Source organism: Podarcis gaigeae, assembly GCF_964106915.1.
Source record: "Podarcis gaigeae genome assembly, chromosome: 6".
Lineage (NCBI taxonomy): Eukaryota > Metazoa > Chordata > Lepidosauria > Squamata > Lacertidae > Podarcis > Podarcis gaigeae.
Genome location: NC_139682.1, coordinates 37,081,353 through 37,109,235, shown reverse-complemented (window position 1 = coordinate 37,109,235; position 27,883 = coordinate 37,081,353). Strand labels below are relative to the sequence as shown.

General features: G+C 44.6%; 1 protein-coding gene across 1 annotated transcript; it reads right to left on the bottom strand.

Moving 5' to 3' along the window:
* Window positions 1-27,883, bottom strand: INKA2 (inka box actin regulator 2). The gene is made up of 2 exons (XM_083745899.1): window positions 26,972-27,883; window positions 1-1,949 (listed from the first exon to the last, which is right to left on the bottom strand). Exons 1-2 carry the CDS (start codon window positions 27,038-27,040, stop codon window positions 903-905), a joined length of 1,116 nt encoding a protein of 371 aa, XP_083602025.1. The 5' UTR covers window positions 27,041-27,883; the 3' UTR covers window positions 1-902.

The window sequence follows — 27,883 nt, the reverse complement described above, 5'->3', positions numbered from 1 at the left end:
TGGAGAGAGGAACATCGCTTTATTAATAACAAACTCTTGGGAAAGCTGACCGCTGGAGAACTAATTTCCCACAAGACTAAACTCGTACAGAATAAGAAATGCAAAATGAAACAATAAAGTCAAGGAAAGGTCTATTGCAACTTGGGACCTCAGTGTGGCATCAGAGTTTAAGGCTTTGAGGGCAAAATGAAGAGGTGAAGCGTGTTTGGTAACCCTAAAGTTGCAGCGATGAGTTGGCTACTCACTACATAGCACTCCTTAGACACATTCTAGTACAGTACAGATTATGAGGGGTGAGCCAGAAAAAACGCTTTAGAAAAAGAACAGTCAAACGCAATGTGGTTGTACAAACTTCACTCAAATCATTTCCCACAGCCTCTCTTCTTCTTACAAATCCAACCCTCACTCTTAATTTAATTATCAAGTGCTTATTCATTTGCCTGGAGTGTGATCCAGGATTTAGTGCACACAGGAAAAAAGCAGAATTAAATTGTAAACACACACACACACACACCAGCTTGCACACACACACATACTGAGACGTAACATTCTCTTGCTACCTGAATCAGAGATGAACTGAAAATGTTTGGCAACCTTGAAGCCTATGAAAGTGGGAGTCTAGAGGAACAGCTAATTAAGACGCTGCTGTGCCCCCCTTCTTCCCCAAATTGTGATTCTCTTAAGCATTAGTGTGGGGAGTCTCTGAATACAAACTGACTCCCTTTATCCAATAGATGTTAGTTGGGAAGTGATTTGTGTCAATGTATGGAGATCAACTCCTTCTCCCTTTCCTCACCCCAGTCCATGCATGCCAGATCTCTTTTTCTTCTATCTTTCTCGCTGTTTTATCTCCTGATTGGGGCAGAACAGTAGAGGCAAAGGAGATAACAAGTTCTGGGAGTTCAGACCCATACAGCTGTGTTAAAATCAAACCCTGACTGAGTGTGTTCTATTGTGTTGTGGATCTTCTTGGTGCAATGTTTGGCCTTGGCCTTGCCTGTTTCCTTCTTTTGGCACCTTTCTGCTTTGTCGTGTGAGTTTGCTAGGTTCCCATGGACTGGGAAGTAAAAGGTCCCCTTCTGTTTGCTTGCCTTTTTGGGCCTCTTTAAGATTTCGGCCTCTTTATCTTCTGTCGGCAGCCAGCAAGGCTTCTCCTTCAGCAACCTGTCTCGATCTGGCCGGACGCTCCTTAAGAACTTCTTAAAGATATTGGCCGTGAGGGAGAACTTCCTGCAAAACTCCTGGGACCTGCTGCTTGACAGGGTTGACTCGTTCTTCTCCACCTTTTTGTCTATCTCAGGCAAATCCAACCAGTTTCCAACCAAATCAGCAAAGATGTTGTCGCCCAAGATGAGAGGCTGTCGATTCCTGCTCTGAGACATCAGCGAGGAAGTCCAGTCGTTGGTCTCATCGGAGAACTGACATTCCCTGCACCCCGATCTGCTCTCGGACCAGCTGTTTGTGTCTTGGGAAAACCAGCTTCTCGTCATGTGCTCACTGGACGACTCAAACGTCCTCGGAGAATGGTACTCTGCCGTGCTCACTGTTGATGAATGTCCACTTGCATGATAAAAGTCCTCACTGCTTATGCTGTTAAGGGAAGAAGCCATGTATCCATGGCTACTGTCTGGCAAAGTGATGCGGTGAAGCGGGCTGGTGGATTGTGACCCCTGAGTAGAGCACGAAAAGGCTGAGGAACTGCAGTCCTGCAAGTAGCTTCTTTCCAGCAGCTTCTTGCCCTGTCTGCTGGCTTCACACCTTCCTCTTGGTGCTTCCTTATTGTTTTGACAATATTGGTGCTGGCCGATTCCAGGAACCTGGCTTGGATTGCTTGAGATCTCCAGCTGTTCCAAAGCTGTCTGGACCTGGAGGAGTTTCAGCTCCTGCAGAGCACCCATCATGCAGTTCATCTGTTCATGTAGCCCGTCTCCAACCTCCTTCATGGAAAGCTGTTAGGAGAGGGGGGAGAAAAAGAGGATTTCAGATTAGTGCAGAAGAAGCCAAATGACAACAGCAGGTCTCACTGAGATAACAGAGAAAGAGAAGTGAACTCTGTTCTCTTCCACTCGTCTGGCCTTATATAGAGATCTATAAATATCATGCATTACTAGGCTGGATTCTTTCTATGTTTTCAGCAGGATACAGAACTGCAAAGAATTTGAAAGCTGTATAATCTGATCTGGTTGTTGGTACAGTTTTTATTCTATCTATCTATCTATCATCTATCTATCTATCTAATCTCCTATGTTTCAGCCAACCAGCATTTGATTAAATTTCATCAGTTTCATTCTTCTTCAGTGTGCACAACAAACTACTTCAGTATTACAAGTCAGCTCCCTGGGCAATTCCCAGATACTGAGTAAGTAGCACATAGTCTTCTACAGAGGTACTGTATGCCCATAATTTTTTTTGCAGAACTGTGATCTTCCGTTTTCTATTTTTCTATGCTGCCCCAGGCTCCTTTTGGAAGAAGTGCAGGATATAAATTCAGGGTTGTTGTTTTTTAAAAAACTTTTTTTCATATCATGCATGCAATCAAGCATCAAGATTCCTTATAAAAAATTAACCCTATTACCCTGAGAAAGTGGCCTAGTTCTTACAAACAGCAGATGAAGTGGCAAATCTGGCTATGGGTAGTACCATTTCAAACTGTGGGCAGGGGCTCACATGATTATATACTCCATACAAAAAAATCCATGCACAAAGGCGGCTAGTATGTCAGGAGGAAGATTTCATGATGTGCAAAGTTCTGCATCTGAAGGGAATGTTTTTGTATGGAAGAACATTCAGTGATCTTAGCCTGTACCTTAAATGTGAAATGGTGCAGTCCAGATACAGACCTACCACCTTATCTGCTGTTTGCAGAAACGCAAGTCATAGCTTCATATACTTCTGGCTAAGAAATGACAAAAATATATTATCAATGACAATGATTATTACGATCATCATCAGTAAAGGGGATTATTGCTTTGAATACACACACAAGTTTATAAACTGAAACAAGAAAAAGAGGGTGGTGGTGGGTTCCCCCCGCCCTTTCCTGGGTTGTTTCCAGACTAGACCTATCATTAGCACGGATTTCTTGCTACCTTCCTTCCATGCTAGACATGCCGGCTATTTTCTGCAGCTTCTAAATTCTCCACTCTGCCCTTTCACTGCACGCTTTCCCTTACAGAGCAACCAGATCTGATTCCCAACGCGGCATCATAAAACAAACGGGCCATACTTCCTAACAGCTGCCTGCCACTATACCCTCTTTTTCTCTCTTGCACAGAGCTGCAGGAGAGAAGCTGGAACTCTTTGATGTGCTTTGCTTTTCAATCCGTTTCATGGCTAAGCCTGCAACTACATGTCTGTTATCACCATGCGTTGTTCAAAAACTCACTGCATTCTCTTTAAGTGGGTTTTTTTTGGGGGGGGCTGGGCTCTGTTGCTCTGCAGCTGCCCCTTTAACACCCATGTGCAAGGCTGGCAGCTCCATTGCCAGGCATTATCTGCCATCATTTCACTACATTAGCTCTGCTGCCTGCCAGTTCAGCTGTTTCCCTGGGAGCAGAGAATGCAAGATCTCGTCAGGATCAGAGAGGCTCGTACCGTGCTGAAACCGCTAAACGCACCCAGAAGCATGCAAGTGCCTCTCCAATAACTAAGGCTCAAAACTGGACCTAGAGAGGCAGCTGAAGAAGAAGCAAGAAACCCAGCTGCCTGCCAGCATATCAGAGCAAGGAGCTGCCAGGCTGAGAGGATGCTTCTCCTAACTTCTGATTAAATTTTAAAAGCCCTCTCCTTCTTGGCTAGCTCGTAGCCAAAGCTGCAAAAAGCTCTGCCGACTTTCTACACAAGTGATAAGTGTGTTCCTAGAAAAGAAACAGCTCTTCTGTTACCCACATGCAGAACCTCCTGGGAGCCCATCTGTTCTCTAAGCCTCAGAGAAAACTATCACCTTACCTCTTTCCAGATTTGCTGTAATGCCTCTCCTCCTAACCTTTTCCTGCCTTATTAAGGGAAGCCCCCTTTTATCTGGGGCTTTGCAAAGCTGACTTTGGAAACAGCTTGGCCCCTCATTGGACACTTCCCATCAAATCCCCTCGCAGGCCAAGTGGTCTAATCAAGCAACGAGGAGTGACAATGGGTCCTGCAGTAATGACTGGGGCTGACAGGGGAAGCCGGCATATGCTGGATGGCTGTGCTGTTCACTTCATTGATTCAATTAACTCCCCCGTTTTTTGGAGGGGGGAGGAAGGAGGGGTATCGTCACAAAGCACGCCTCATGTGACAAGGACCTATTAGGAATTATTAATATTTCAGGCGCGCTCATTCCCAGCGTCTGTCTCAAGAGAGGGAGATGATAACAAAGGAGCATAAGGGTTGAGTCCAATGGTCCAGATTTGGCACTCTCCCTACTATGGCCTGAGCTTAATTCCTAGCCAGGAAACATTTCTCTCCTTTCAATTTTTTCCAAATTCCAGTGGCAGAATATATACCCAAATTTTACTTCTACCCCATTCAGCTAAAATATCTTAAATAACCAGGCTGGGAACAAGGCCTTTCATTGGAGGTCTTGGGCAACCATTGTCAATCACGTCAAATGGTTCTGAGCATGACTGACGACTGACTGGGCTCAGTAAAAAGAACGGGATATCAAATCCAAACTTGTCCAAGAACTATTTGATTTTCTTTTATGGGCACTGAGATGGATACACACACACAGTGTTTTTTTCCAGGGGGTTCTCAAGGGTATGCAGTACCGGCACCTGTTTTTCATTGTTAAAAAGTGTGGTACTTACTATAACAACTTCATGGTGAGTACCAGCACTTATTTTTCTAGGGGGGGGCACAGTGTGTGTGTGTGTGTGTGTGTGTGTGTGTGTGCGCGCGCGCTAGACTGGATCTAGCAGTGCCAAAAGGGGGCACTCAATTTTGCAAATATTTTCACACCCTTCCAAACGAAGTGCATAGTTTTTGGGTAACTGTGCTAAGGATGCTCAGAGAGAAGACATGACATGGTGCACCTGCAGCAGGACAACTGGATGCCTACATCTGTTCCAGCTGCAACAAAACATGCCTCTCCTGTATCGGTCTCTACAGCCACAGCAGGTGCTATAACCTTCCAACAGTTTGACTTCACCCCCTCAAAGGCACAATCCTTTATTGTCTCCCGAGACAGACGGATGCCAGCTTTATAGTTCCACTCTGATATTATGATTTTTAAAAAAAACACAAAAAAAAACTTCAAACTTCACTTGCATTTTGGCATAAATCCTCAGAGATCGAGCCTGATGCTGCTGGAGGTGCTTTTAGCAGAAGTTATGCAAGGCTTGTTACATAAGGCATCCCGCAGCAAAATGTCTTAAAGCACTAGAGATGCTGTGTGCCATTTTGAGGCAGGGTGTGCTGTGAAGTGAGCTAAAGCATCTCAGTTAAAGCTGCAAGGGAACTCAAAATAATGGCTAATTAACAACGGGTCCCTAAACATGTCTTATTCATTGTTATGCACTTTTAACTAGCTGACTCCAGGAGTAATTGCTTCCAGCTGTTAAGATGAGACATTTAGGACCAGGATTTGGAGGCTCATCTCTTCGCCACAATCCTCCCTGCTTTTCACCATCTCATAAAGCCCAAGGAATGCGGAAGTTACTGCTCCTTTTCCTCGCTCTTCTCACTGCTTATTTGCAAATCTGTCCACTTCAGCTTCTTTCTGTTTCTCATTTCCCCCCATCTTAAGTTCAGTTGCCCACATTCCAAAATCAGTGTGTGGATTTTTTGAAACAAAAACCCTAATAAGTTCAGAAGAACCTGCTGGATCAGGCCAGTGGGCCATCTAGTCCAACAAAGCGGGTTCTCCTTCATGGAGAGCATGTGTTGTGATGGGAGCAACCATGACATCCCCTGTTGCTGGGCGGGTTAGTTTGGATGGCCACAAATTTGACTGGGCACCCCCAATGTTGCTGGGGAAAATTGATGGTTGCAATTTTATTTGATTGATGGGGGTGCTATATAGGTCCCTGTGTGCAGCGTTGTGCTTCTTCTTTTTGCTGTGCACATTGGATTGCCCGCCCACCCTCCCTTTATTTAGGGTTTGTTTGCGTAGACCTTGCTATGCCTGTCATGGGGTCGTTTGCTTTGGAGCAGGGGCCTGGTAGAAATTTTACCATTTGACTGATTGGCTGGTGCCATTTGAGTTTTGCCTAAAGGTAAAGGGACCCCTGACCATTAGGTCCAGTCGTGGCCGACTCTGGGGTTGCAGCGCTCATCTTGCTTTAATGGCTGAGGGAGCCGGCGTACAACTTCCGGGTCATGTGGCCAGCATGACTAAGCTGCTTCTGGCGAACCAGAGCAGCGCATGGAAACGCCATTTACCTTCCCTATTTATCTACTGTGACGTACTGCTAGGTTGGCAGGAGCTGGGACCAAACAACAGGAGCTCACCCTGTTGTGGGGATTCGAACCGCCAACCTTCTTATCAGCAAGCCCTAAGCTCTGTGGTTTAACCCACAGTGCCACCCACATCCCTCTTGCCTACTGTGTAGCAAATCGTCACAACTTGTAAGTTGCAGTTAGGCACTGGTTAATTTTTTGGTTGGTGGAGGGGATGAGGTTGGCTGTGCCTGCCCCTTCAATGCTGCTGCTGCAAGGGAATTCTGGTAAAGGAATCCAGAGGCTTGCCATGCTTTTGTCTGTATCCCTGACAAAGGGCTAGGACCACGCAAGAGCCCCAGAGAACATTTGGGGAGAGGTGTGAGCCTGGCACCCAGCTTTATTCTCTCCCCAAAATTGTTTACCCTTACTGACTTCCGCACCGGTGTGGTTGTCAGTTCTGTTCCTACCTCCAAGTGGGAACAGATAGTCGCTAACCAATGCCTAAGCAGCCACTCACATACTGTAATTCAATAAAGTTGTGGCCAAAATTATGTCAAAACCCAAAACAAAAATGATGTGTGAACCGTGTTTTTATTCAGGGGTGTCTTGGGGGTCCTTGACACGCAACCTGTTATCACAGAGACCAACCAAATGCCTTTGGGAAGCCTGTGCGCAGTGTGAATGCAGCCTTGAGAAGATTGAGTCCAAGTGTTGTTTATTGTTTGAGAGTTGGGATTTGGATGCTAGAAACAGTCCATGGCCTTTTTGCTATCTTGTTTTGCCCCTTGCCGCCCTGATCTGACCCTATTGCACAGCCTGACAGTGAGATCCAAAGACATTGGGCTGCAGACAGAAACTGAAAGCCCTGGGACCGTTTCTTCTACAACATCTTAGTGGTCATCTTAAGGCAGAGAAGAGAAGAATCCATACTTGTGTTGTTCTCACCACCAACCTCCGCAGCCCAGGCCTGAATGCAAAGGTCATAATTAATTGAAGAGCTGGCATTTTTTATTTAGGTGAGCTTTATATAATCAGACACAATAGTTACATAAAGTGCCCTGAAGATAAACTTCCCATCAAGCCAACTGACAGGTATATAGAGTGGCATCTCCTGAAAAATTTAACGGATTTACTTAACTAAAGGAATTTTCCTGTGCTACTTGCTCTGAAAATCTTACACATGGGAAATGTAAGAACCCTATATTCCATATGCTAGCTAAATATCTTTTGCAGGAACAAAACAAAGTTATGAAAGCAAAGACGCAGAATATTCAGTTCTATACTCCTAAGGTCTATGCTAGTTTTAGGCGAGTCCTGGCCCATTTTGTTCTCATTTTGTTCCTAGTTGTGTAATTTTCTGAGGATGAGACCTGAGGCTACACAAACTGCAGAATGACAATGGACTTAGATATTTGTGTATATAGGAAGAAAGTAATTTCTACTTAAAAGTTGTTTGTCAGTTGACAAAAAAACCCCAAAACATTTTTCTTGCCTGTTGTTAGCTCTATTGATTTTGGTTTACTTTCAGCTAAAAACCAGAGAAAAGGCACACAAATATGCTAAGGTTTTGTTTTTTTTTAAATAGCTTACCATAAATTTTTTTTGTTTGTTTGCTTGGCAGCACTCAGTAGTCTTTTAAATGTTTACTTCTTCAACTTTTGATTCACCTTACAACTGTATAAACAAGTTATAGGCTGAGATGAATTCAGGCTCTGGTTTTGAGGTTCTCACGATAAATGGCTCTATCAGAACTGCTTTGCAAATTAATTCCATGAATTTTATGCTATGTGTACTTACAAATCAAATAGGCTGTATCCAAAGCAATTGTGGTTTTGCACGACTGTAGCAATGAATTCTGCTTTGTGCAATCTAACTTCAGAAGAAATGGGAATGGCAGGAGATGCAAAGGAAATAAAAAGGGAAGAGCTCAAGAGGATGTCATAGTGGAATTAGATGGCAGAGGTAGCCAATACAGTGCCCTTCAGGTGTTGTTGGACAGCTCCCATCATCCATGAAGATCAGCCATACTTGCTGGGGCTGATGGGTGTTGAAGTCAAACAACATCTGGAGGACACCAGGTTGGTTACCCCAACAAAGCCTGCACTTGAATATGCAGATACTATCCCATGCCTCCAGAATCAGATGGGCCTATATTAATCTCAATGTAATATTTATTTAAACAAAACAAAACATGTCCTTTCTGAAGACATAAACACAACTAAGGTTAACATCTTCGTCCATTTCAATTGTCTTTTCCCACCTTAACCAAACAATTCAAGTCTTTGGAAATGAGAACCTCATTTGAAACACTTGGTGTCTTATCTCCCTGCCGATCTATTTGTTTTTGTAAGAGAGCCAGCGTTTGCAATGCTTCCCTGGAATTCAGTGTCAGCCGATCCCCTTGAGACAAATTTGTTTTTGTTTCCAGCTTGTCACCACATCTGTGCTGCCCAGGACCGTGGTAATATTTTGGTACAGATGGAGGAAAAGAGGGATAACACGGCCCAGCTGAACTAGAAGCCAGAAGAAGCTTCTCATAATTGGAAGGAAGACAGATGTCCAGCCCCTGGATGAAAGAGGTGTTGTGAGAGGAAGTTATTGTTAAGTGAAACCCTGGGAACAGGAAAAGGGGGATTGCCATGGCAGCTTTTAATAAAGAGGGGGAGGAAACAGAACCCTCAACAAACAATATTTGGATTATTCGAAAAGGATGCTATAATCAGCACAAAAGGATTTTACAGAAATGACATCAATTCCATGGGGGCGATGTTTCTTGGCAGTGGCGGGGTGGTGCTGCTGCATGGATAAAGTAATTGACGCAGGTGCTGCATTCAAGCAAATCTTCCAGTGAAGAAGTATGTATATTGGAATTTGCTAGTAGAAGACAAAAATTAAGAAAACAAAATGGACAATCCACTGCGTCAGCCCCTTTGAAACGAAAAAATGAAGAGAAACATGTCTGAGGACCACCTTGATGATGAGCCTACCCACTCTCTGCACTGGTTTGGTGCGTTGTAAGTGCAAATGCAATATCAGCAAAAACATGGACATCAGCCTTGAAGCTGGGTGTTCTCAACTCTGACCCACTCATCATCTATTAGCTTAGTCCACCACTCGGGTTCATTCTAGATGTCATGGACAAACTATGCTTTGACCGTCGTGACTATGCTATGGACCCACTCACATCCTCCTTCCCCCCATGTGTTTGGATTCCCTCTCGCTTCCTGGATTGTTATAGCTATAGCTTGTAGTTGCATTTAAATCAGGCAGTCTTTGATTAATCTAGGATTAATTTGGCTCCAGACCAGAATTGGACCAGACAGCCCTACAAATTGAGGACTGACTTTATACAATAGGAATGACCACCCTACTAAAGGTAAAGGGACCCCTGACCATTAGGTCCAGTCGTGACCGACTCTGGGGTTGCGGCGCTCATCTCACTTTATTGGCCGAGGGAGCTGGCATACAGCTTCCAGGTCATGTGGCCAGCATGACTAAGCCGCTTCTGGCGAACCAGAGCAGCGCACGGAAACACCGTTTACCTTCCCGGCAGAGCGGTACCTATTTATCTACTTGCACTTTGACGTGCTTTCGAACTGCTAGGTTGGCAGGAGCAGGGAACGAACAACGGGAGCTCACCCCATCGCGGGGATTTGAACCGCCGACCTTCTGATCAGCACGTCCTAGGCTCTGTGGTTTAACCCACATCCCTGACCACCCTATTAGGGTTTTAGAATTACATGCATTGAAAATTGTACACATTTTTAAAATAAAAAAGTATGATTCCTGATGCACATTTTTATCAATTGAAAGTGATTTATTGAACTAACTGATGAAGTGCTGCAACTATATGTTTTAGTTAATTTCTAAACCTTTTAAAAGGCAAACATGCACACTTACACTCTTGGGTGCAGATCTGCAGATATCCGGAGGTGTTAAAGTTAGTGATGCTCTCACCCTGCAGCAAGGGTACCTCTTCATTATGTGTGATTAAGCTGATGAGTTGCTTCTGGGTTGCACTAGTGCTAGAAAGTCAGAACTTTCCCCCCTCTCACCTAAATTAATCCTACAATTAAGCTAAAAAATTGCGATGCAGCTCTATGCAGTCCCAGTTTTACATTTCCCCTGGCGTAGATTCACTGAGAAGTTATATCTTGCATGATTTGTGGAGTGTCAACAGAAAAGCTATTTCTTTAATGTGCGTCTCTCTCGAGTGACTCAGAGCTAACAACTAGTTTCAAACTGTTTGGGACTAAGTGTGCCTTGGGTAATTCTCTGTAGCTTTGTAACAGACCAAAGGGAATTTAGCCAAATGGTGCTAATCCCATTTCCCTGCATGGTAATCCACCAGAGCTGTTACCTTTTAGTCATATGAGTCAAAGGTAGTTTAAGGTTGGCGCCACATGGATAAGCTACAAGCTGCATTTCCATGACCTAAGGAGGAATGGCGAAGGCAGGGTAGCTGACTCAGCTTTCTTCCTGGCCTTATCCAGACCTTATCTGACTAAGTATGCAAAGCTACTACCTCTCAACCCTTCACAATGTCTGATACAATTGCCCCTAAGCATACACTAACAAGCAACAATTATCGACTTGTCTAGGTTTCCTGTTCATGGTTTCCAGTCTGATACTAAATTCCCCTCCCTGTCTCTCTTTCCAGGGTTGCCTCAGAAGAGGAGGGGTATCAGCACAAGGCTATCTGAATTTTATGAATAAAAAGTAGTGTGGAGTATTCCTGTTAAGAGTTTCAGGTAGCCACGCCCTTTCCAATATCCTTCTTTCCATTTCCTCTCCCCATCAATTTTTCATTCCATCCAAAGCAGTCAGTATTCCATACAACTGAGCATGCTTAGTTCGTAAGCTGCATTGACACCTTCTCCTAACTGCCCCCCCCCCCGCTGGTGTTCCTGAAGGTATTTTGGGTATGGGGTGGTGGGTCTACTTCTACAAACCTGGGTCTGCTGATCAGTTTCTCTTGTGAGCCGATGGTGGTGTTTTGGCTACATATTTGACCACATTTGGCGAATGAATTATCTGCTAGTAGACAGGATGCCAATAAAGGAGAGTCAACTGTGAGAGAGAAAGAGGTAACTTTACATGGTTGGTGGTCTAGAACAGAGAGCTGGGGGTGCTGGGAGCCCCAACATCTCCCTAAGGTAGAAGAACACTGATCATACAGTTTATAGAATCAGGTTGTGGGCAATGGCTGAGAATTCTGCCTCAGAGCTTGGACTGAACCTTCCTTGGCCATGCAAATCCCAATAACATACACAACATTCATACAACACAACTAAAAACAGAAATAAAGCAATGGCAAACCATATAAAAATGAAAAAGCTGAAATTAAACCAGACACGGTTTTGGGTGCTCTGAATAAGCCCTGCCCCCTCGTGATCTGAGCAAATCTTTATATGGCAAAAACATCCCTAGGGGGTCTCTAGAGATGGTCCAACAAACATTTCCGATGTGCCGCTTCATAATCTAACACCACCCAAGCATAAAAATAAGCAATGGCACATTTATGAAGAGTAGCAAACCATTTTTCGCTGAGAGACATTAATCCAAGTGTTTTCAAGAGCAAAGGTCTTTGTGCGTGTTATGTGAGGCTGCATCCACAAGGAAAGAAGCCATTGCCTCTCACTGATCCCATTCTGGGCTGTCAACTTGTGAACCCAATTGCTCTTCAGCTGTGAATTCTGCCAGCAGAGGCAGAGACGGTAATGGGAGGTCAATAGGATAATGTACATTACTATAGCTGCATTTACACACTATTGCCTTCGTGGCTAATTGAGTTAACATCTAAATCTTACTGGAACGCCACCCAGACAGCCTCTCCTCAGGAAGTGTATTTTTCGAGCATGTGAAGTGTACATACAAATTGCTACATGGAAGCCAGTGAGTGTCACAGAAGCCAGGAGGAGGCAGCTGGCATACAAATAAAGGAGCTACGCTTTCTCCATCACAAGGAATGTTCTTCTGTTGTATTGTGATGTACAGGGCAGGGGTGGGCAGAACACTGCCAAGCTCTTGGATTTTCAGTCTCACACCTTCCATCACTGTTTATTTTGATGCAAAATTTGAGCTAAATACAACTCTGGGTGAGAAGGACAAATCCTCACTCTCCAATGTTTTGTAGAGGGGGTGATTTTAAACACGCACACATGCACACAGCCTTCTGCAGCTGCATGTTGTCATTACCTCGCTTTAATTGTAGATTTGATCTGGCACAAGGGCTCTGATGTGGCACTGCTGGCACCTTGAATGGCTTTACCTAAGGCAAGTGAACAGTCACTTCTGGGTATGACTAATTCTGGGCTATCTACAGCCCATTGCAGAGGCAACAGCTAACTTTGCTGTGCTTAGGTCTTGAGATATCCTAAAACAAGGATGAGGAAAGGTTTTCAGACTTGAGGGCCGCATTGCCTTCTCAACAACATTCTGGGGGGCCACATGACATTGGTGGGTGGTGCCAGACATAAAAGTGAACAAAGCAATGCATGTAAATTTCACTTTTACATACTAAGGCTAGCTTCTACACAAACCTTTCTATCCTTTGTTTAGGGAAGCAAGATGCATTATTGATGTTCAAGGACACATTTCAGCCAGGCCAAAACTTTCAAGGAGGGTTCAAACCAGGGTTAGTAAAGGGTGTGTGGCCTGGGGAGAGATTTGAGGGCCAGACAGCATGATTTGGTGGGTCACATTGAATCCCTAGGCCTGAAGTTCCCTTCCGCTTCCCTTGCCTTACTTTGTCCCTGAATTCTATGGGCTGAATTGCCCTAGCCAGCCCTGTGCTGTGCAAGGACTTCCAATTGTACCATGGAGTTTCCTCTCCTCCCTCAAAATTCACTTGGCATGGGGAGGGGGTAGAGAATCACCAGAGCAAAATGCAGGGGTGTATTGTTCCATCTCAGAAGCTGCAATACATGCACAGATATAATGTTTGGAAGAAGAGTGATGTTGACTTCCATCCTGGGATTCTGCCTATCACTTCCACCACTCACACTTGCTCCTGTCTAATCTTCCATTAGACCACTCCTTCCTATTTATTAACACCACAACTAGAGACATTGGCATACCCGTCTCTGATTCAGCCTCTGTACTAAACAGACAATGCCTGCTGACCGTGGCATATTCATGACATTGTCTTTGGCTACAATTTTCAGAAGGGACTCCTAGGCTGTTGATGTCCAGATTGCACCTTATTCCTGCTCTGCGGTGTTGTATCAACAACAGATGGTGGGCCAACAGGTTATAGGCTAACCGACTTCTACAAGTCATAACCAAAAGTATAAATAAAAATCATGTACAAGAAATTCATAGTTTAGGATAACGTATAACCATGAAAACTTTAGGTTTTTCAGTGCCTATTTGTGAAGGGGAAATACTTCTTATTTCGGTGTGGTTTGAAGTGGGGTGGAAACAAATTGATGTGGAAATGGCTGCAGAACACTTTGAATGAATACCTGTGGAACTGACTTGGATTAGAAACAGAGCAATCTGTCTATCCCTACACCTGCGACCAAGAATAGCAATAAGCACAAGATAGAGGCTACCTGTGTCTGAGTGCTTGACCTAGTTAAGAAAGATGATTGTTGCATTTCCATGCCTTTCCTTCACCTGGAAGAGATGTGCCTTCAGTAAAAGGAATACACAGGAGATAGCACTATGTGTGTGGCATATACCAAACCCTTCCCTTGCATGAACAGCCTTTTGTCTCTGAAAGATCATTTTTTATGCAGGCTCCTTGCAAATAAGTGATACCATCTTTTTCAGAGCCCATAGATTTATATCAACGCCCAGCTGTGTCTGAGGATGCTGGCAGGCTAGCAGCACTCATGCCGCGTCAAAATCACGAAAGATTACTATTTGCAAAAGCTGCTCTGGGTTATGCATCCATGGGTGCCTGTGTCTCCCCAGGCCTATGCTGATGTAGGTCTTTGCCACTTCAGTTGAACTGATGAACAGGAAATTGGAAAGATACTGTCTCCAGCTCCCTCCTGGTCATTTGTTTTCTTTATCTGTAAGGCTGAAGAGAGATTTATTCCCTTCAGAGATTTTAAATCCATGGCAAAATTTATGAGCCGGAAATTAGATGAGCAGGATTTTATGTTTGACTATACACAGCTCTGCCACGGTCCTGCTGTCGGGTGAGTTTCAAATGGGATTCTTATATTACGTGAGTGCATGTTATTGTGGTACTAGTGCAATGGGGGTTAGGGCAGGGATGGAGGGTCTGTGGCTCTTCAGATGTTTATTATGTCCATTTTTATTATTTTTATTTAGAAGAATGTATCCTCCAGTTAATCAAAGAATCCTTAAGTGGTGCACATAAAGCAATCTAAATCAATATAAAAATATAAGCAGCAGAATTGAAAGCAGGTGATTGTAGAAGTTGTTGGACTCCCGACTCCAATGACCAGCATGGTCAATGATCAGGCATGGCAGGAAGTGGGATCAAACATCTTGGGAGGGAGGTGTCCCACGTTGCCCCTTCCTGCCCTTTGCTTCAGAGCCCTCTTTCCCTAGCCTCCACCCCTTTATATGCTCAATTCTTGCAAAAAATAGGCAGAATGGAATCATATTGAAGAACAGCACAGTTATCTCCCCATAACAGATTGCCTGTCATTTTGTGAACCCATCAATAAAGTATATCACTGCGTGAAAAAATTACTTTTTTAGCTCTCCAATCTAGGTCCTTAATAAACAACATGTTTACCTGGAGATAATCTATTCTGCGGTTTATTTATATGCTTTTGATATACATTTTAGAGGTAATGCTCCTGCCCCACAACCTCCTAGTTGCTTCCAAAGGCCTTTGGGCTATAAGCATTCTGGATTTTTCCCTTGGGCCATCCTATACATGTCTACTCAGAACTAAGCCCCACAGAGTTCAAAGGGACTGACTCCCAAGTAAGCAAGTACAGTACAGTCTTACCTTGGCAATTGAACAGCCTAGTTCTCAAATGTTTTGGTTCCCGAATGATCGAAACCTGGAAGTAACTGTTCCGGTTTTCGAACATTCTTTTGGAAGCCGAACGTCTGATGGGGCTTCTGTGGTTTCCGATTGGCTGCAGGAGCTTCCTGCAGCCAATCAGAAGCTGCGCTTTGGTTTTCGAACATTTTGGAAGTCGAACGGACTTCCGGAACAGATTTTGTTTGACTTTCAAGGTATGACTGTATAGGCTTGCAACCTTAACATGCTTAAAGCTATCTTAACGAAAGTAGCTTGGGTAGCTGTTTTTATTCCCCCCCCCCCTTTTATTCTGCTTTTCAGTATTTTGGTTTTATTTGTTATTATTATTTTAAAATACTTATAGGAAGTGTTTATGATGAATGCTTCCTTGAGGTGACTTACAGAAGATCAGATAGAGACGATTCCAAGCAATAATAAAAAGGGTGGCAAGGGCAAAACCTCCCATAAATCTCATAGTCGTAAAGCCAGCACTAATAGATAGCAGTGTATGGCTGGGTGGGACAACGGAGCTCACCTGACCTCCAAACAACAGTCACTGTTGCTTATTAGCAAGGGGGAGGGGGCAAGATAGTTGGGAGGTCAGAGCAGTGCAAATGCACCAGTAGGAGTTCCAGACTGACTCTGCCGGTGTGTTTGCATCACCCCTCCCCTCCCAGTAAGCAGCAGCACCCCAGGTGTCAGGAGATCAGGTGAGTGTTGCTACCCCGCCATGTTGCCTGCTATTGGTAATAAATACACATCCAACCACACATGATAGGTCTTATTTTATTTTTTGCAAGACTATCTGTCCGAAGGAACTCATAGCAGCAGGGAGAATTACTGGCGAATATGCCTGTGAAAATATTTTTTTATATTTTTTAAAAAACTTATGTCATCTACACTCCCTCATTAGTCTATCTCCAAGCAAACATTGAGCCAGATTTTTTTTGAATGCGGCAAACAGTAGCACAGCTATTAATCTGCAGCAGTGTTATTCTGTCTGCACCTCCTCCTGCCCTAGGAAGAATACAGGATCCAGTTGGGAGACTGCAGGATTGCCAATGGAAAGTCACTTTTGGGAACCTGGTGCAGTGGCTAAAATGGACTGGTTGTCCATCCACTGGACTGTTGTCGATCTAGCCGTGCCCTTTCTAATGAATGAAGGTGCCAGCTGAGAGGATCACAATTTTCAAGCGCTTGTATTTGGGCAATTCAAATTATCTGAATGAAAGCCATCTGGAAAGAAATCTGAGTGCACCAGCGGTTATCAGCTTCCATGGGAAAACCCCCTACCCGGACACGAAAAGGTATTCCATTCATTCAGTTCACATTTATTTTAGGGTAGCTGTGATCATGCAGACGTTTGGCCAGGCTTTGACTGTGAGTTGATGGGAAGCCCAGTTCCAGCATATTTATATTCAGAGTGTATTTATACAAGCAATATTTCACACAGCTCAGCACATGTTGGCAAAACTGTGTATCAACAGATGCTGCCTCTCAGCCACTGATCTGCATAGACGATGACTGCTCATGGGACACTCAAAGATGCTGAACGCAAGGACGTCAGACCGAAATGTACCAGGCTTTGTTCAGGTAATTATGTTGCTCGAGAACAGCAACAGCAAATGTGGAGTAAGCTTAGGGACACTCACACATGCAGTTTGCTACTCCAGAGCACTGCTCCCCAAAAGCCACTGGTATGAGATCATGTGGGCAAAACACAATGTGTGACCCAGTAGCATAGATGCTCAGGAACAATTCCTCTGGTTGTGGCAACACTTCTGGAGTTACCACATTTGTGGAAAGTGCCTACAGGTTCATATCCGCACACGGCTAGATCATGAGCTATGTTTCTGCATGCTTTCTTATGCATGGGAATTCTTGCATTGGCAGCGAACAGGTACCAAGATGCATGTAAGTTTCATATCATGTTTATACAGTTGGTGGTAAGAACACAGCCCAGCATTTGAGGTACGGAAGGCCTGTTTTCCTCTTAGCATGTCTCACTCAATAGGACAGCTGTTCCTAGCCCTCCGTGTGCATCAGCGGAGCACATATAAGTACCCTTCCCCCCGTTCCACCCCATCCTTTTACTGATGTGTTTAGTGACGTTTTCAGGTCACTTCTGGGTTCGGCACAAAGCACAATCACATATCATTCGGACGTGTGTTAATCAATTGTTGCCTGTACATAACTCTGTGCTCTAAACCAGCAATTCCTCACAGGGGTGTGAGATGTTGTTGTTATGATGGTGTTTATATTTATTTCATTTTGTTTATGAATCACTTCTTGTGAGGCACCCTCTGAAGTGATTTACAATATAACAACATATATAAAAGTTACATATAGTATATAAAAACAGGTAAAACAATTGCATATATAAAAGTTTGCACCTGGAATAAGAAGTCCGTTCTACAGGTTGCTTAGAGATCAGAAGTTCTAAACCATCACCAGCATGATATAGAGCAACGATATGTGAGTCTCTCTGTGTCTGCTTATACATATGTGCAGGGTTTGGTTTGCACCTCAAAAAGCGTACTTTGAAAAAAAAAAGACCCATGTGCCAGTTCTAGTTCGGATGCAGAAATCCTATTTCTTTTTTTGTTTCTTCTTTTTTATGTTTAAATTTGTTCATATATTATTCAGCACCAGATTTAGGGCAGTGTGGGCAGTTCCCCTGCAAAGGCACTGAGTCAAGGGGGTGTAAAATTAAGAAGATCCAGAACTGAGAAGATCCATTTTGGGGCAAATTTTGGCCTCACACAGACCACCAGATTACAACAGATTACTCAAATCCACCCTGTATTATTTCATCTATATCCCTTCTTCCAAAGAGCTCAAGTTCATGAATCTCCTCCTCTGAAACTTATCCTCACAGCAACCATGTCAAGGTACATTAGTCTGTGAGACAATGATGGTCCCAAAATCATCCCTGCGCTTAGTGGTGATTTGAACTCCGATCTCCCAGATCCTAGCCCAAAACAGTTCTCCATACTATGATGAACCCGGCAAGAAAAAGGAAGGAAGAAAACCTTAAGCTGAGGCTGGCACTAAAGTGAGCTTTTTGGCAGAATAAGTTTCTCACATTAAGCCCTAACAATGTACGTTGTCATGATTACCACCATCTATAAAGCAATAGGTTGAAACAGTCATCAAACAAAGCCAAGCTAAGTTCCTATCCTGCTGGCTGTCATTATCTTTCCCCTCCCTTACATTACCAACCATTAACAAGATTTGCTTCCTTAAGTGGGCCAGCCTTACAAGACCTCGCTGCAATCTGACATTTATTCTGCTCCTCTTGACACAGAAAACAAGTGCTTGTTGTGTCTGCATACTGCAGATCAGCATTTTATTCAATGCAAACTGGGAGCGTAAAAATGAACTCCTACTTAACCTGTGAAGAATACCATGTTTATTGTCCCTTTCTGGGGATATAAAAAAGGCTACTTTTGGTTCTGCTGCATTAATAACTCAAGTCATGACCTGGCTGGTAATGAACTAAGTGGTGGAAAAAGTCAGGGTCAACAGATTCAGTTCCCAGCCCCAATGCGTCCAGATGGTTCTAGCTATCTGTTAAATTGCTTGCCTTTTGGAAAAATGAAATTTCATCTATTTTAATTCAAGAGAGTATTGATTTGAAATATTTCACATCAGGAGAATGTAGGATGGCTTCTGTTAGCGTAGTTCTCTTGTCCCGGCAAATTTACTTTATTGCTCAGCTAGATGGTATATGAGATCATAAAGATGTGAGCCCAAATCAATGCAGCACCTAAATCAAAGATCAAATCTAAAACCATTTACATATGTGCTAAGGCTGGAGAATACACCCGCAAGCCTTCATTAGGATGCTCAAATTATAGCACATGGCTGGGTCAGACTTCCAGAGCTCTGGCATCACTGGAGAGCAAGAATTTGTCAAGTGTATGCCGTAAGTATATTCAAATAGCACCCTCCCAGCTTACATGCATTCTCCTTATGTGTGACTGTCTATTCATGAAGCACTGGGGAATAAATAAATAAACAGATTCATACCAAGAAATAGAATAATTGAATTGTAGAGTTGGAAGAGATCACAAGTGTCAACTAGTCCAACCCCCTGCAATTTAAGGATCTCAGCAAAAGCATCCATGACAGATGGCCATCCAACCTCTGCAGGAGATGAAGAGTCCTTGTGACTCATGAGAAGATCCTCCCCAGAGCCCAAAGAAGACGTCAGCAAGGGCAGAGGAAGCCCTGAAGATGCCAGAGGCACAGCGGGGCTTTGTTTAGGCTGCTCAGCCTCCCCGCCTAGCAGCTAACATGTGGGGTAGTTCAGCTGCTGCCACTTTCCCATGCATCCTCCATCTGGCCCCAGAGCTTCAACTGCAGATATTTTGGTCTGGATTGGGAAGAAAGCAGGAGAGCTGGAAAAATAGGTATTAAGCGGCTTTTGGAGGGTGCTCCCCACTGTACGTGATTTCACTTATGTAGCCCGGAACGTAACCCCCATGTAAGTGGGGAGATGACTTTATATAGAAGGGGAGCTGGAGCCTGCAAAATCATATGCTGATTAACCCTGATGCTCAGGGATTGATCTTGCACTTTTGAAAATCAATCCAGTTCTCGAAAAAATTACTTCCAAGTCAATGTGATTTTGATTCTGTGGTAAGAGTGTCATTCAGTTTCCATTAAAGCTATGGCAAAACTCTCACGGAATGTAATGATTCTGGCTTGCACTCTACGCAAGGCTGCCAATTTTTTTCCTTTTCTTTCCTGGCAGTACTGGGTACAATTTTAGCATTGCGTAACAGGTAAAAAGTCAGTTAGGGACGCTTTTTTATCACTGCATCTCCGTGCTTCTTGTCTAGCCCTACCTGTTTAGCCTTATAATATTGGTAATCCCATTCTCCAGGCTACATCTGCCACACTTGAGTACTTCTGTGCTCCTGTGCTTAACGGACGCATGAGGATATGACTCCAACCTGCGCCCTCTGAACCATGCCAGGCTCCCACGGCTCATGCTCTTGCACTTTGGGGCCAAGGCCTCAGGGTTGGGTGTGGTGCTGCCAGACAGTTATATTGCAGAAGATTTTATCTTTTCAAACGGGCAAACATTTTTCTCCCGTCAATCACAGGGAAATTGAACATAAGCACAGACAGAACCTGAGCAAGTATCCACAAGCCGCTTCAGAATCTTATTTAAATCCTGATAAAATCCATGGGAAACCGCCAGAATTAATTGTGGAGAGCATGGTCTGTTTCATTTTCAAAAAAAGAAAGAAAGATGCTATTTACTTTCCTTGAGTTGTTGAATAATCTAACTATACTTTGAAAACATGCTCTATATGTTTATTAATATACTGCATGCGGCAGGGGGTTATTGTTTCGTTCTAACTCTTTATTTGTGCTTTTATCTTGTATTTTTATCTTGTGAACTACCCTGAGATCTTCGGACGAAGGGCAGTACAGTCGTACCTTGGAAGTAGAATGGAATCCATTCCAGTAGTCTGTTTGACTTCCAAAACTTTTGGAAACCAAATCGTGCAGGAAACTGCAGCCAATCAGAAGCCACAGAAGCCCCGTCGGACATTCAGGTTCCAAAAGAACTTTCGCAAACTGGAACAATCACTTCCGGGTTTGCGGCATTCAGGAGCCAATACGTCCAAGTTCCAGGGCGTTCGACAACCAAGGTACAACTGTATATAAATATTACTATCCCCAGCAATTCCAGGTAGAGATGGGCAAGACCTGCCTGAAACCATGAAGAGCAGCTGACAGTCAGTGTTGACAATACTAGGCCAGATGGACCAATGATCCAACCTGATATTGGGCATCCTCCCATGTTCCATATAAATGTGTTTAAGGGAAGTGTTGCGGCTGTGGGCTAGAGCACAGGCTTCACATGCCAAAGTTCTGGAGTTCAATCCCTGGAGGACTGGGACTGCCCCTTGCCTGAACCCCAGCAGAGCTGCTGAAACTCAGTGTTGACAACAAAGAACTAGATGGACCAATGGTCTGACTCCATAAATGGCAGCTTCCTTTGTTCTGAGATGTATTGCGCTGTGTACTTCTAGGAAGCCATACTGGGGAAAACACTCAGGTTTCTCTTCAAATCATATAAACTAACAGATCATGAATAAAACTCTGAGAATATCAGCTTTCTGTTTAGAAAGGTGAACTGACGTCATGACCACAGGAGAAATTTTGGAAGTGGGGACAACAGCATATGTCGTCTAGCAAATCAAAAGACGCGTTATATAGAAATGCATCTTCTTTCTAGAGATGTAATCTCAGCCTGGCCAATACAAAGCAACTGGGAGCCTCATTGGGTACAGCTGAGCCCCTCCCACCTTTCTCTTCTCCCATGATGTGGAATACAGAGCCTTTGTCCATCCAACTCCCTTGAAGTCAGCAGTGCCTGTTGTCTACTTGCATGGCTTGCTCATATGAAGGAGTACACTGTACTCAACAGAGGAGCTATTCACAGGTTATCCAAGGTAGATTTACTAAAATCAACTGATTTAGAGTACAGATAGAGTACAGATGGGGTGAATGTGTCACTTTAGTTTTTTCTCATCCCCTCAGTTTTCCATTCCCAAATTGAGTTCTTCACATTTCCCCAACAGTTTGCAAAAAATAAAATTAAATCAATGACTAATAAATAACAGCCCCATGAAAATCCACCAGCACTTTAGTGTGAATTTCTCCCACGAGACACGTATTTGTATGCAATTTTGCCTAATATAAACATTTTTGCAAAGCAATTTTCCATAAAATAATGCGTTCTTGTATATCATTTTCACTTATATATGTATTCTTATGGATGCTTTAAACTAGTGTATGTGTTTTTTGTACACATCCCTTGGCTGGAGAACTGCATTGCAAAATTCAGAGACATGTGAATTCTGAAGGAAGGCTGTGCTTCAGTTCTCATAATGTGTCAGAAAGTGCAAACTAGGTAGGTTCACCTTTAAATGCAAACTCAATCAAATTTCTCCCCCATTCCTACTCTAGAGTGAGCAGCAACCTGAAACTCATTGATGTACCAATTAATTCCCATGCCAATTGTTCTTTACAATAGTAACATCTATGTCATCCTTCCCGATCCTGATGTTTGGGACAACTCCCTCCAACTACAGCTGTGCCTGCAAGATACTTGCAAGAGCACTCAAGTTCAAGTGTATCTATATGATTCTCATGCGATTGCTCCAAGGGCACAGATCTGGGAAAAAGAGCACCCCTCCTTGAAATTCAAATTTCAGAAGCCCCTTCAACAAGTTGTAAGATCTTTTTTACTTTATTTTAAATAAAGTGTAAAGTTCATTTCACTGAAGCAGGCGCTTAGTGATTAGGCATAATGATGCACATCTTTTATGGTCCGCAAGCATTAAATTTAGATGATTAAAGTGCTTTGACTGTTTGTGTGTGTTTGTTTTGCATTATTTATACTTTGGATGGTTGTTATGCACCATGTGCCAAATAACGGACAGAACTTTGAAAATCTAAGTGAATAAAATATAAGCAGTTCTGAAACTGCTTGGAATTAATACATCTGGTGGTGGAGGAGGGAATCTATATTTCAGGGTCTGCTTACAAAGGCACAATCCTAAAGTGAAAAGTTTCAAGACCCAGGAGGTCTGGGGCAGTGGTGCCTGAGGGCCTGTAGGATTCAGCAGAAGCCCAGTATGCTGATGGAAAGCAAGATATAGCACAAAAACGGGTTTTCAGGATGAGGAGCCAGACCTAAAGGGCTGTTTGGTCCATGCAGGGGCCATACTATTGGTCCATGCTGGCTTCCTTCTGATTGGCTAGGGTGTGCCTACATGTAGGGTGCCATTTGCCACCTATTCTAATGTGGGATTGTACTGTGGATTCAAACCTGAGTCCCCCTGCATATATAGAATGGATTGTTCTATCTGGCTAAGTTTCCTGCTGCAACCCATATAAACGGGTCTTAAGGCAGTGGGGCAGATTCCTGTCCAATGTTGTGACTAAGTGGTCAGGAAACTGCTCTATAGAGCTTCAAGTCCTGGGAGCCCTTTCTCTTTTGACCCTGACATATTTCTTGCCAGGCATGCGAGAGGAGAGTCAGGCTGTATTTCTCCCCTTCCCCCTGGTGAGGCTGGGTCTCCAATCTCCTGCTTCCTAACCCCTTGCTCTTTGCAGGGAGACCACAGAGGCTCCTATCCTGCAGCCACTTTCGTTGCATATTCCTGCCCATCTTCTGGACTGCTTGTCCCATGGGTGGCTCTGGACCCCATCCAAGGAGAGGACTGGGCAACCTGCTTGCCCCAAGGAGATATGTGAATGTTGTGTTGTGGGCCTTCTCCCCTTTAGGTGGATTGTGCACAAGGTGATTCAAACCCACACATGGAGGGACGCCCAAGGGACTGGCAGCAGGACCATTGCTGGCTGTGTCACTGGGGTAGATAGAACGGGGGGCAAGTTGTGCATGTGATGATTTCTGGGGCATGCCCACAAGTTCATTGGCTGCCTCACAGACACCATCCTTGGCACATTCCCTGATTGGTGGGCTGCGTTCTCAGGAACACTGTGGGCATGTCTGTCATTTTACACCATATTTGTATTTTCTGCCTGCAGTTTTCTCCTCCCTGAGCAAGTTGAGCACACACTGGATGCAGCAGCCTTCTGCTGGCAGTGCATCTTCAGTGCTTGTGCGAGTGCAGTTGTACCTTGGAAGTCGAACAGCTTAGTTCCCAAACATTTTGGCTCCCAAACCTCGCAAACCCGGAAGTTGACTGTTCCGGTTTGTGAACTATTTTTGGAAGCTGAATGACTGATGGGGCTTCTGCTGCTTCCGATTGGCTGCAGGAGCTTTCTGCAGCCAATCGGAAGCCGCGCTTTGGTTTTTGAACATTTTGGAAGTCGAACAGACTTCTGGAACGGATTCCGTTCAACTTCCAAGGTACGACTGTACAGGATTGTAATCCTATATATTCCTACTTGGGACTTGCATTTGGGTAAATATGCCTAGGACTGGGCTGTAAATGGGACTCTGGCACTTTTGCACACCTCCACTAAAGCATCAATCCCATGCGCATGACACTTGAGCAACATTCTGGCACTTAAAAAGGTCTGCTTTTATGGTTCCAGTTAGAATTAAATCCCTGGCAGATCATGGTCTTAAGACACTGGAGCGCATTATGAATTCCAATTTAGGCTGGCCCCACTTGGATTTTATTCACTAGTGTTGGTGGTAGTCATCTTTTGGATGTAAAAAAAGCTTTTGTATCCCAAAGCTCTTCATACCATTTTGACTCTTCCATGACCTTTCGCTCTCTCCCTCTCTCTCTCTCTCTCTCAGAGAACTGCAGTTGCTATTATTTATTCACATGTGACATGAACTTTCTTCTTCTTCTTTTCATAGCCCTGCTGAACAATTCCAGCGCTTTATTTAAAGACATCCCGATGCTTCATTACTAATCCATTAGAACAAAAAACTAAGGCATCAGATAGATGCATCTGCTGGTGGGCAAGCCCAAACATGTCACGGCAAGAAACACTTGTGCCTGAGCCGTGGGGTGGAGGAAGGGCAGAATGTCAGTGCGAGGTGCTCCGTATCAGACTCGTCAATCTCTGCCCAAAGGGCCGTTTACATCTAAGAGAGAGGTAACAACTCTGATCTCTTCTCCTTTTTGGAAGCAGTGCAGTCTAGTAATTAAGGTATTATATGTGGATCTGGGAGATAGGAACTTAAGCCACAACTCCGCCCCACTTTATCACTAGGTGACAACATTTGTTTAGTCTGTAGATGGTAATATGCTGGCGGGGATGCACACGCTACCTTACAGGGTAGCTGCGAAAGTAGCTGAGAAAAGTGGGTTGTAAAACAATGCACAGATTAGGAGAGTTGCAGAAATAACATTCTTCTTGCATTTCTAAAGAAAATGTGCAGGATTTTGCAAAGCAGCTTGGCTATGTCCTTAAGGGGAAAAGTCTGGGTAGAAAAAAATTCTAGCTGACTGGCCTGCCTCCAGCACCATAAATTAGATTAAGTGTCTGTGGATGGAACAGGCAGTGACAAGACAGGGAAGGAACTGGAATTGATTGGGTGGGAGTCAGAATGTGCTGTAAGGTATAGTGGTGGATCTCCACTGCCAAGGTAGAAAGGAGGGAGACATGACAAAGCTCTTTGCATCTCATCACTTGAGCATCATCACCTTTACATTGAATTTTACTAGGATTCCAGTTTTCTTTTATCTGAATGCACAGCTAGAGTCATTCAATACGGGTCAATGCAAATCTTTCAGAGTCAGTAGTGGAGGGATTCGGCTATAAAATGGAAACATGGTCTAGCTGCACAGTTGGGGAGACTCAGGTTTGAATTGTATGAACTTTGCTGTGGGTCCTCAGTTTTCCGTCTGTAAAATGGGAATAACAATAATGGCAACAGCAATCTGGTGTAGCTGGTGTAATGGGTAATGGACCTCAGATATTTCCAGAATTCCAGGCTCACATTCTATAGATGGAAATTTGATGCGAGGCTCAGCATTTCCTTTTAGGACACTGAACAAGTGGCGTTCGGCACCCTCCAGAACTGGATGTCGCTACTTTGCATGAAATTAAAACGCTCCAGCAGGGCTATTAGCAAAACTGTACAATACCAAACAAAAAACAGAAGCTTAGGAGAGAAAGCCAATGGGAAATGATTGCCTTGTGGTATGCGTCTGCCTCTGAAGATTAGTAGGCACCCCTATAATTAAAAGAAGTGGCAGGCAACCAGAATGCCTGGAGAGATGATACGGCCACATCTGTGCTCTGGAAAAAGAAATGTTTCAGAGCTGAGCTACCAGAGGAGAAAAATTGATGAGTTACGTTGGGAAGGAGCCCAAGGGTAAACCTGCCTGACAGGTCCAGGTTAGGAAGGAGAAAATGCATGGAGGCACACAGTTAGGTCTTGGGAGAACACAGTTCTGATGTGGGTGTGTGCAGCTTTCTATCCAGTTAGATGCTCACACTAACAGTGCAGGAACGTGGGGAAGGAAGACAGTAACAGGTTGTGATGCGATGCCAGTTTATAATCCCTTTCAGGGCTCATGATAAAGGGCTCGGTGTCTGAACTGATTACAAAGTTCACCGCTCCCTGTCACAGTTAAACAAACAGAAGGCGATGCCTTTGCAGGAAGAGCGAAGGAGTGCGGGGTGAGGGGGGTGGCTGTCGGTGCCAGCGCTCCCAGCCAGAAAAGAGAAGAGGTTCCTTCTTTCGTGCTGAGCGTAAGACACCAACACACATTGAGAGAAGGGTTAAACACCTATTACTGTCAGTGGGATTTAGCCACCGTGTCAGCGGCAAAAGCTAAACTGTGCAAACAGATTTGGAAACCACTTTCCGTGATGGAGTCGTGGGGGGTGGGAGAGGACTGTGGAGTCTTCCTCTTTATCCCATCTCATCCCAGGGGCTTGGAAGGAAACAAAAAAATCCCCCGTGGGGAAATTGGAGGCCACACAGCTGCAAAGGAAGGACACGGCGAGATCTCTAAACAAAGCCCGGGAAATAAGCGCTGTGCAGGAAGGAGAACGGGAGAGAGGCAACATTCATTGACTGACACCCCCTAGCAGGGAAGTTGCAAACGGAGCAGGAGACAGATCCCAAATGCAGACTCTATTTCCTCCTACCCAATCCCCCAGTCCCTTCTTTTCCCGGGCATTTCTTACCAACTCCTGCTTCAGACGGCGTAGGTAATGATCCATGTTTTTCTTTTCCATCCTAACATCCAAGTCCATCGGGTAGCTCTGGAGTAATTCAGCTGCTGCAGGGATTCCGGCTCTTCCACCATCCAAGTCCGGCCAGGCAATCTTGAGAGGTGTTTTCCTCGCCAGCGCCAACTAATCCAGCGGCCCCTTTAAATGCCCATTGGTCACTCTGGATAAGAATATCGCTCTCTCCAAAAGTAGAAGGTTGGAAGTTTGCCTTCTCTTATTCACTTCACCAAGGAAAACCAGAAGCCCGATCTCCCCTTAGCAAAGAGATAAAAAGTTGAAATGGCACATGCACGCCGCGCGCGCTGAATCTCAGGCTTGCAGCGCGCGGAAAGCCTGCAAACACGGGCTGCAAACAGGCGTGCGCCCCGCGCGCAGTTGCCTCTTGCAGAAGCTGGCAAGAGAGTGTGCTCGGTGCGCGAGCAGCGGAGCAGCAGCAGCAAACTGGAGAGCCCGAGAGAGGCAGGAGAGATCTCGACGCGCTGAGCGCGCGGGTCGAGCGTTGCTGGTGATTGGCAGCTCGGAGCCGCTTCAGCAGCAGGCGGCAGAGGCGAGGCTTAAGGAGAGAGCCGGCTCCCAAGTTTGCGAGGGTGTCTTCTATCTGCACACCGGTAGGGAGGTCCCGCCCCAGGGGGTGGGCCTGGCTTCTCAAGTCAGCGCAACCACAGACCCTCTGGGCTGCCTGCTTGGCTCCAGTGCGTTCCAGCTCTGCATGTCGGAACATAAGAGGAGCCTGCTGGATCAGGCCAAGCAATGGGCCATCTACTTCAGCATCCTGTTCTCTTGTTCTCTCACCTAGTAGATGTTAGCCTTGCCCTCCATGAATTTGTCTAAAGCTCTTTTGAAGCCATCCAAATTGGTTGGTGG

Bases quoted from the DNA above. Each gene is read 5' to 3' on its own strand.
- INKA2 (XM_083745899.1), bottom strand. From the start codon at position 27,040: ATGGACTTGGATGTTAGGATGGAAAAGAAAAACATGGATCATTACCTA. The intron at 1,950-26,971 runs GTAAGAAATGCC...CTCTCCTAACAG, and splicing joins GCCGTCTGAAGCAGGAGTTG to CTTTCCATGAAGGAGGTTGG.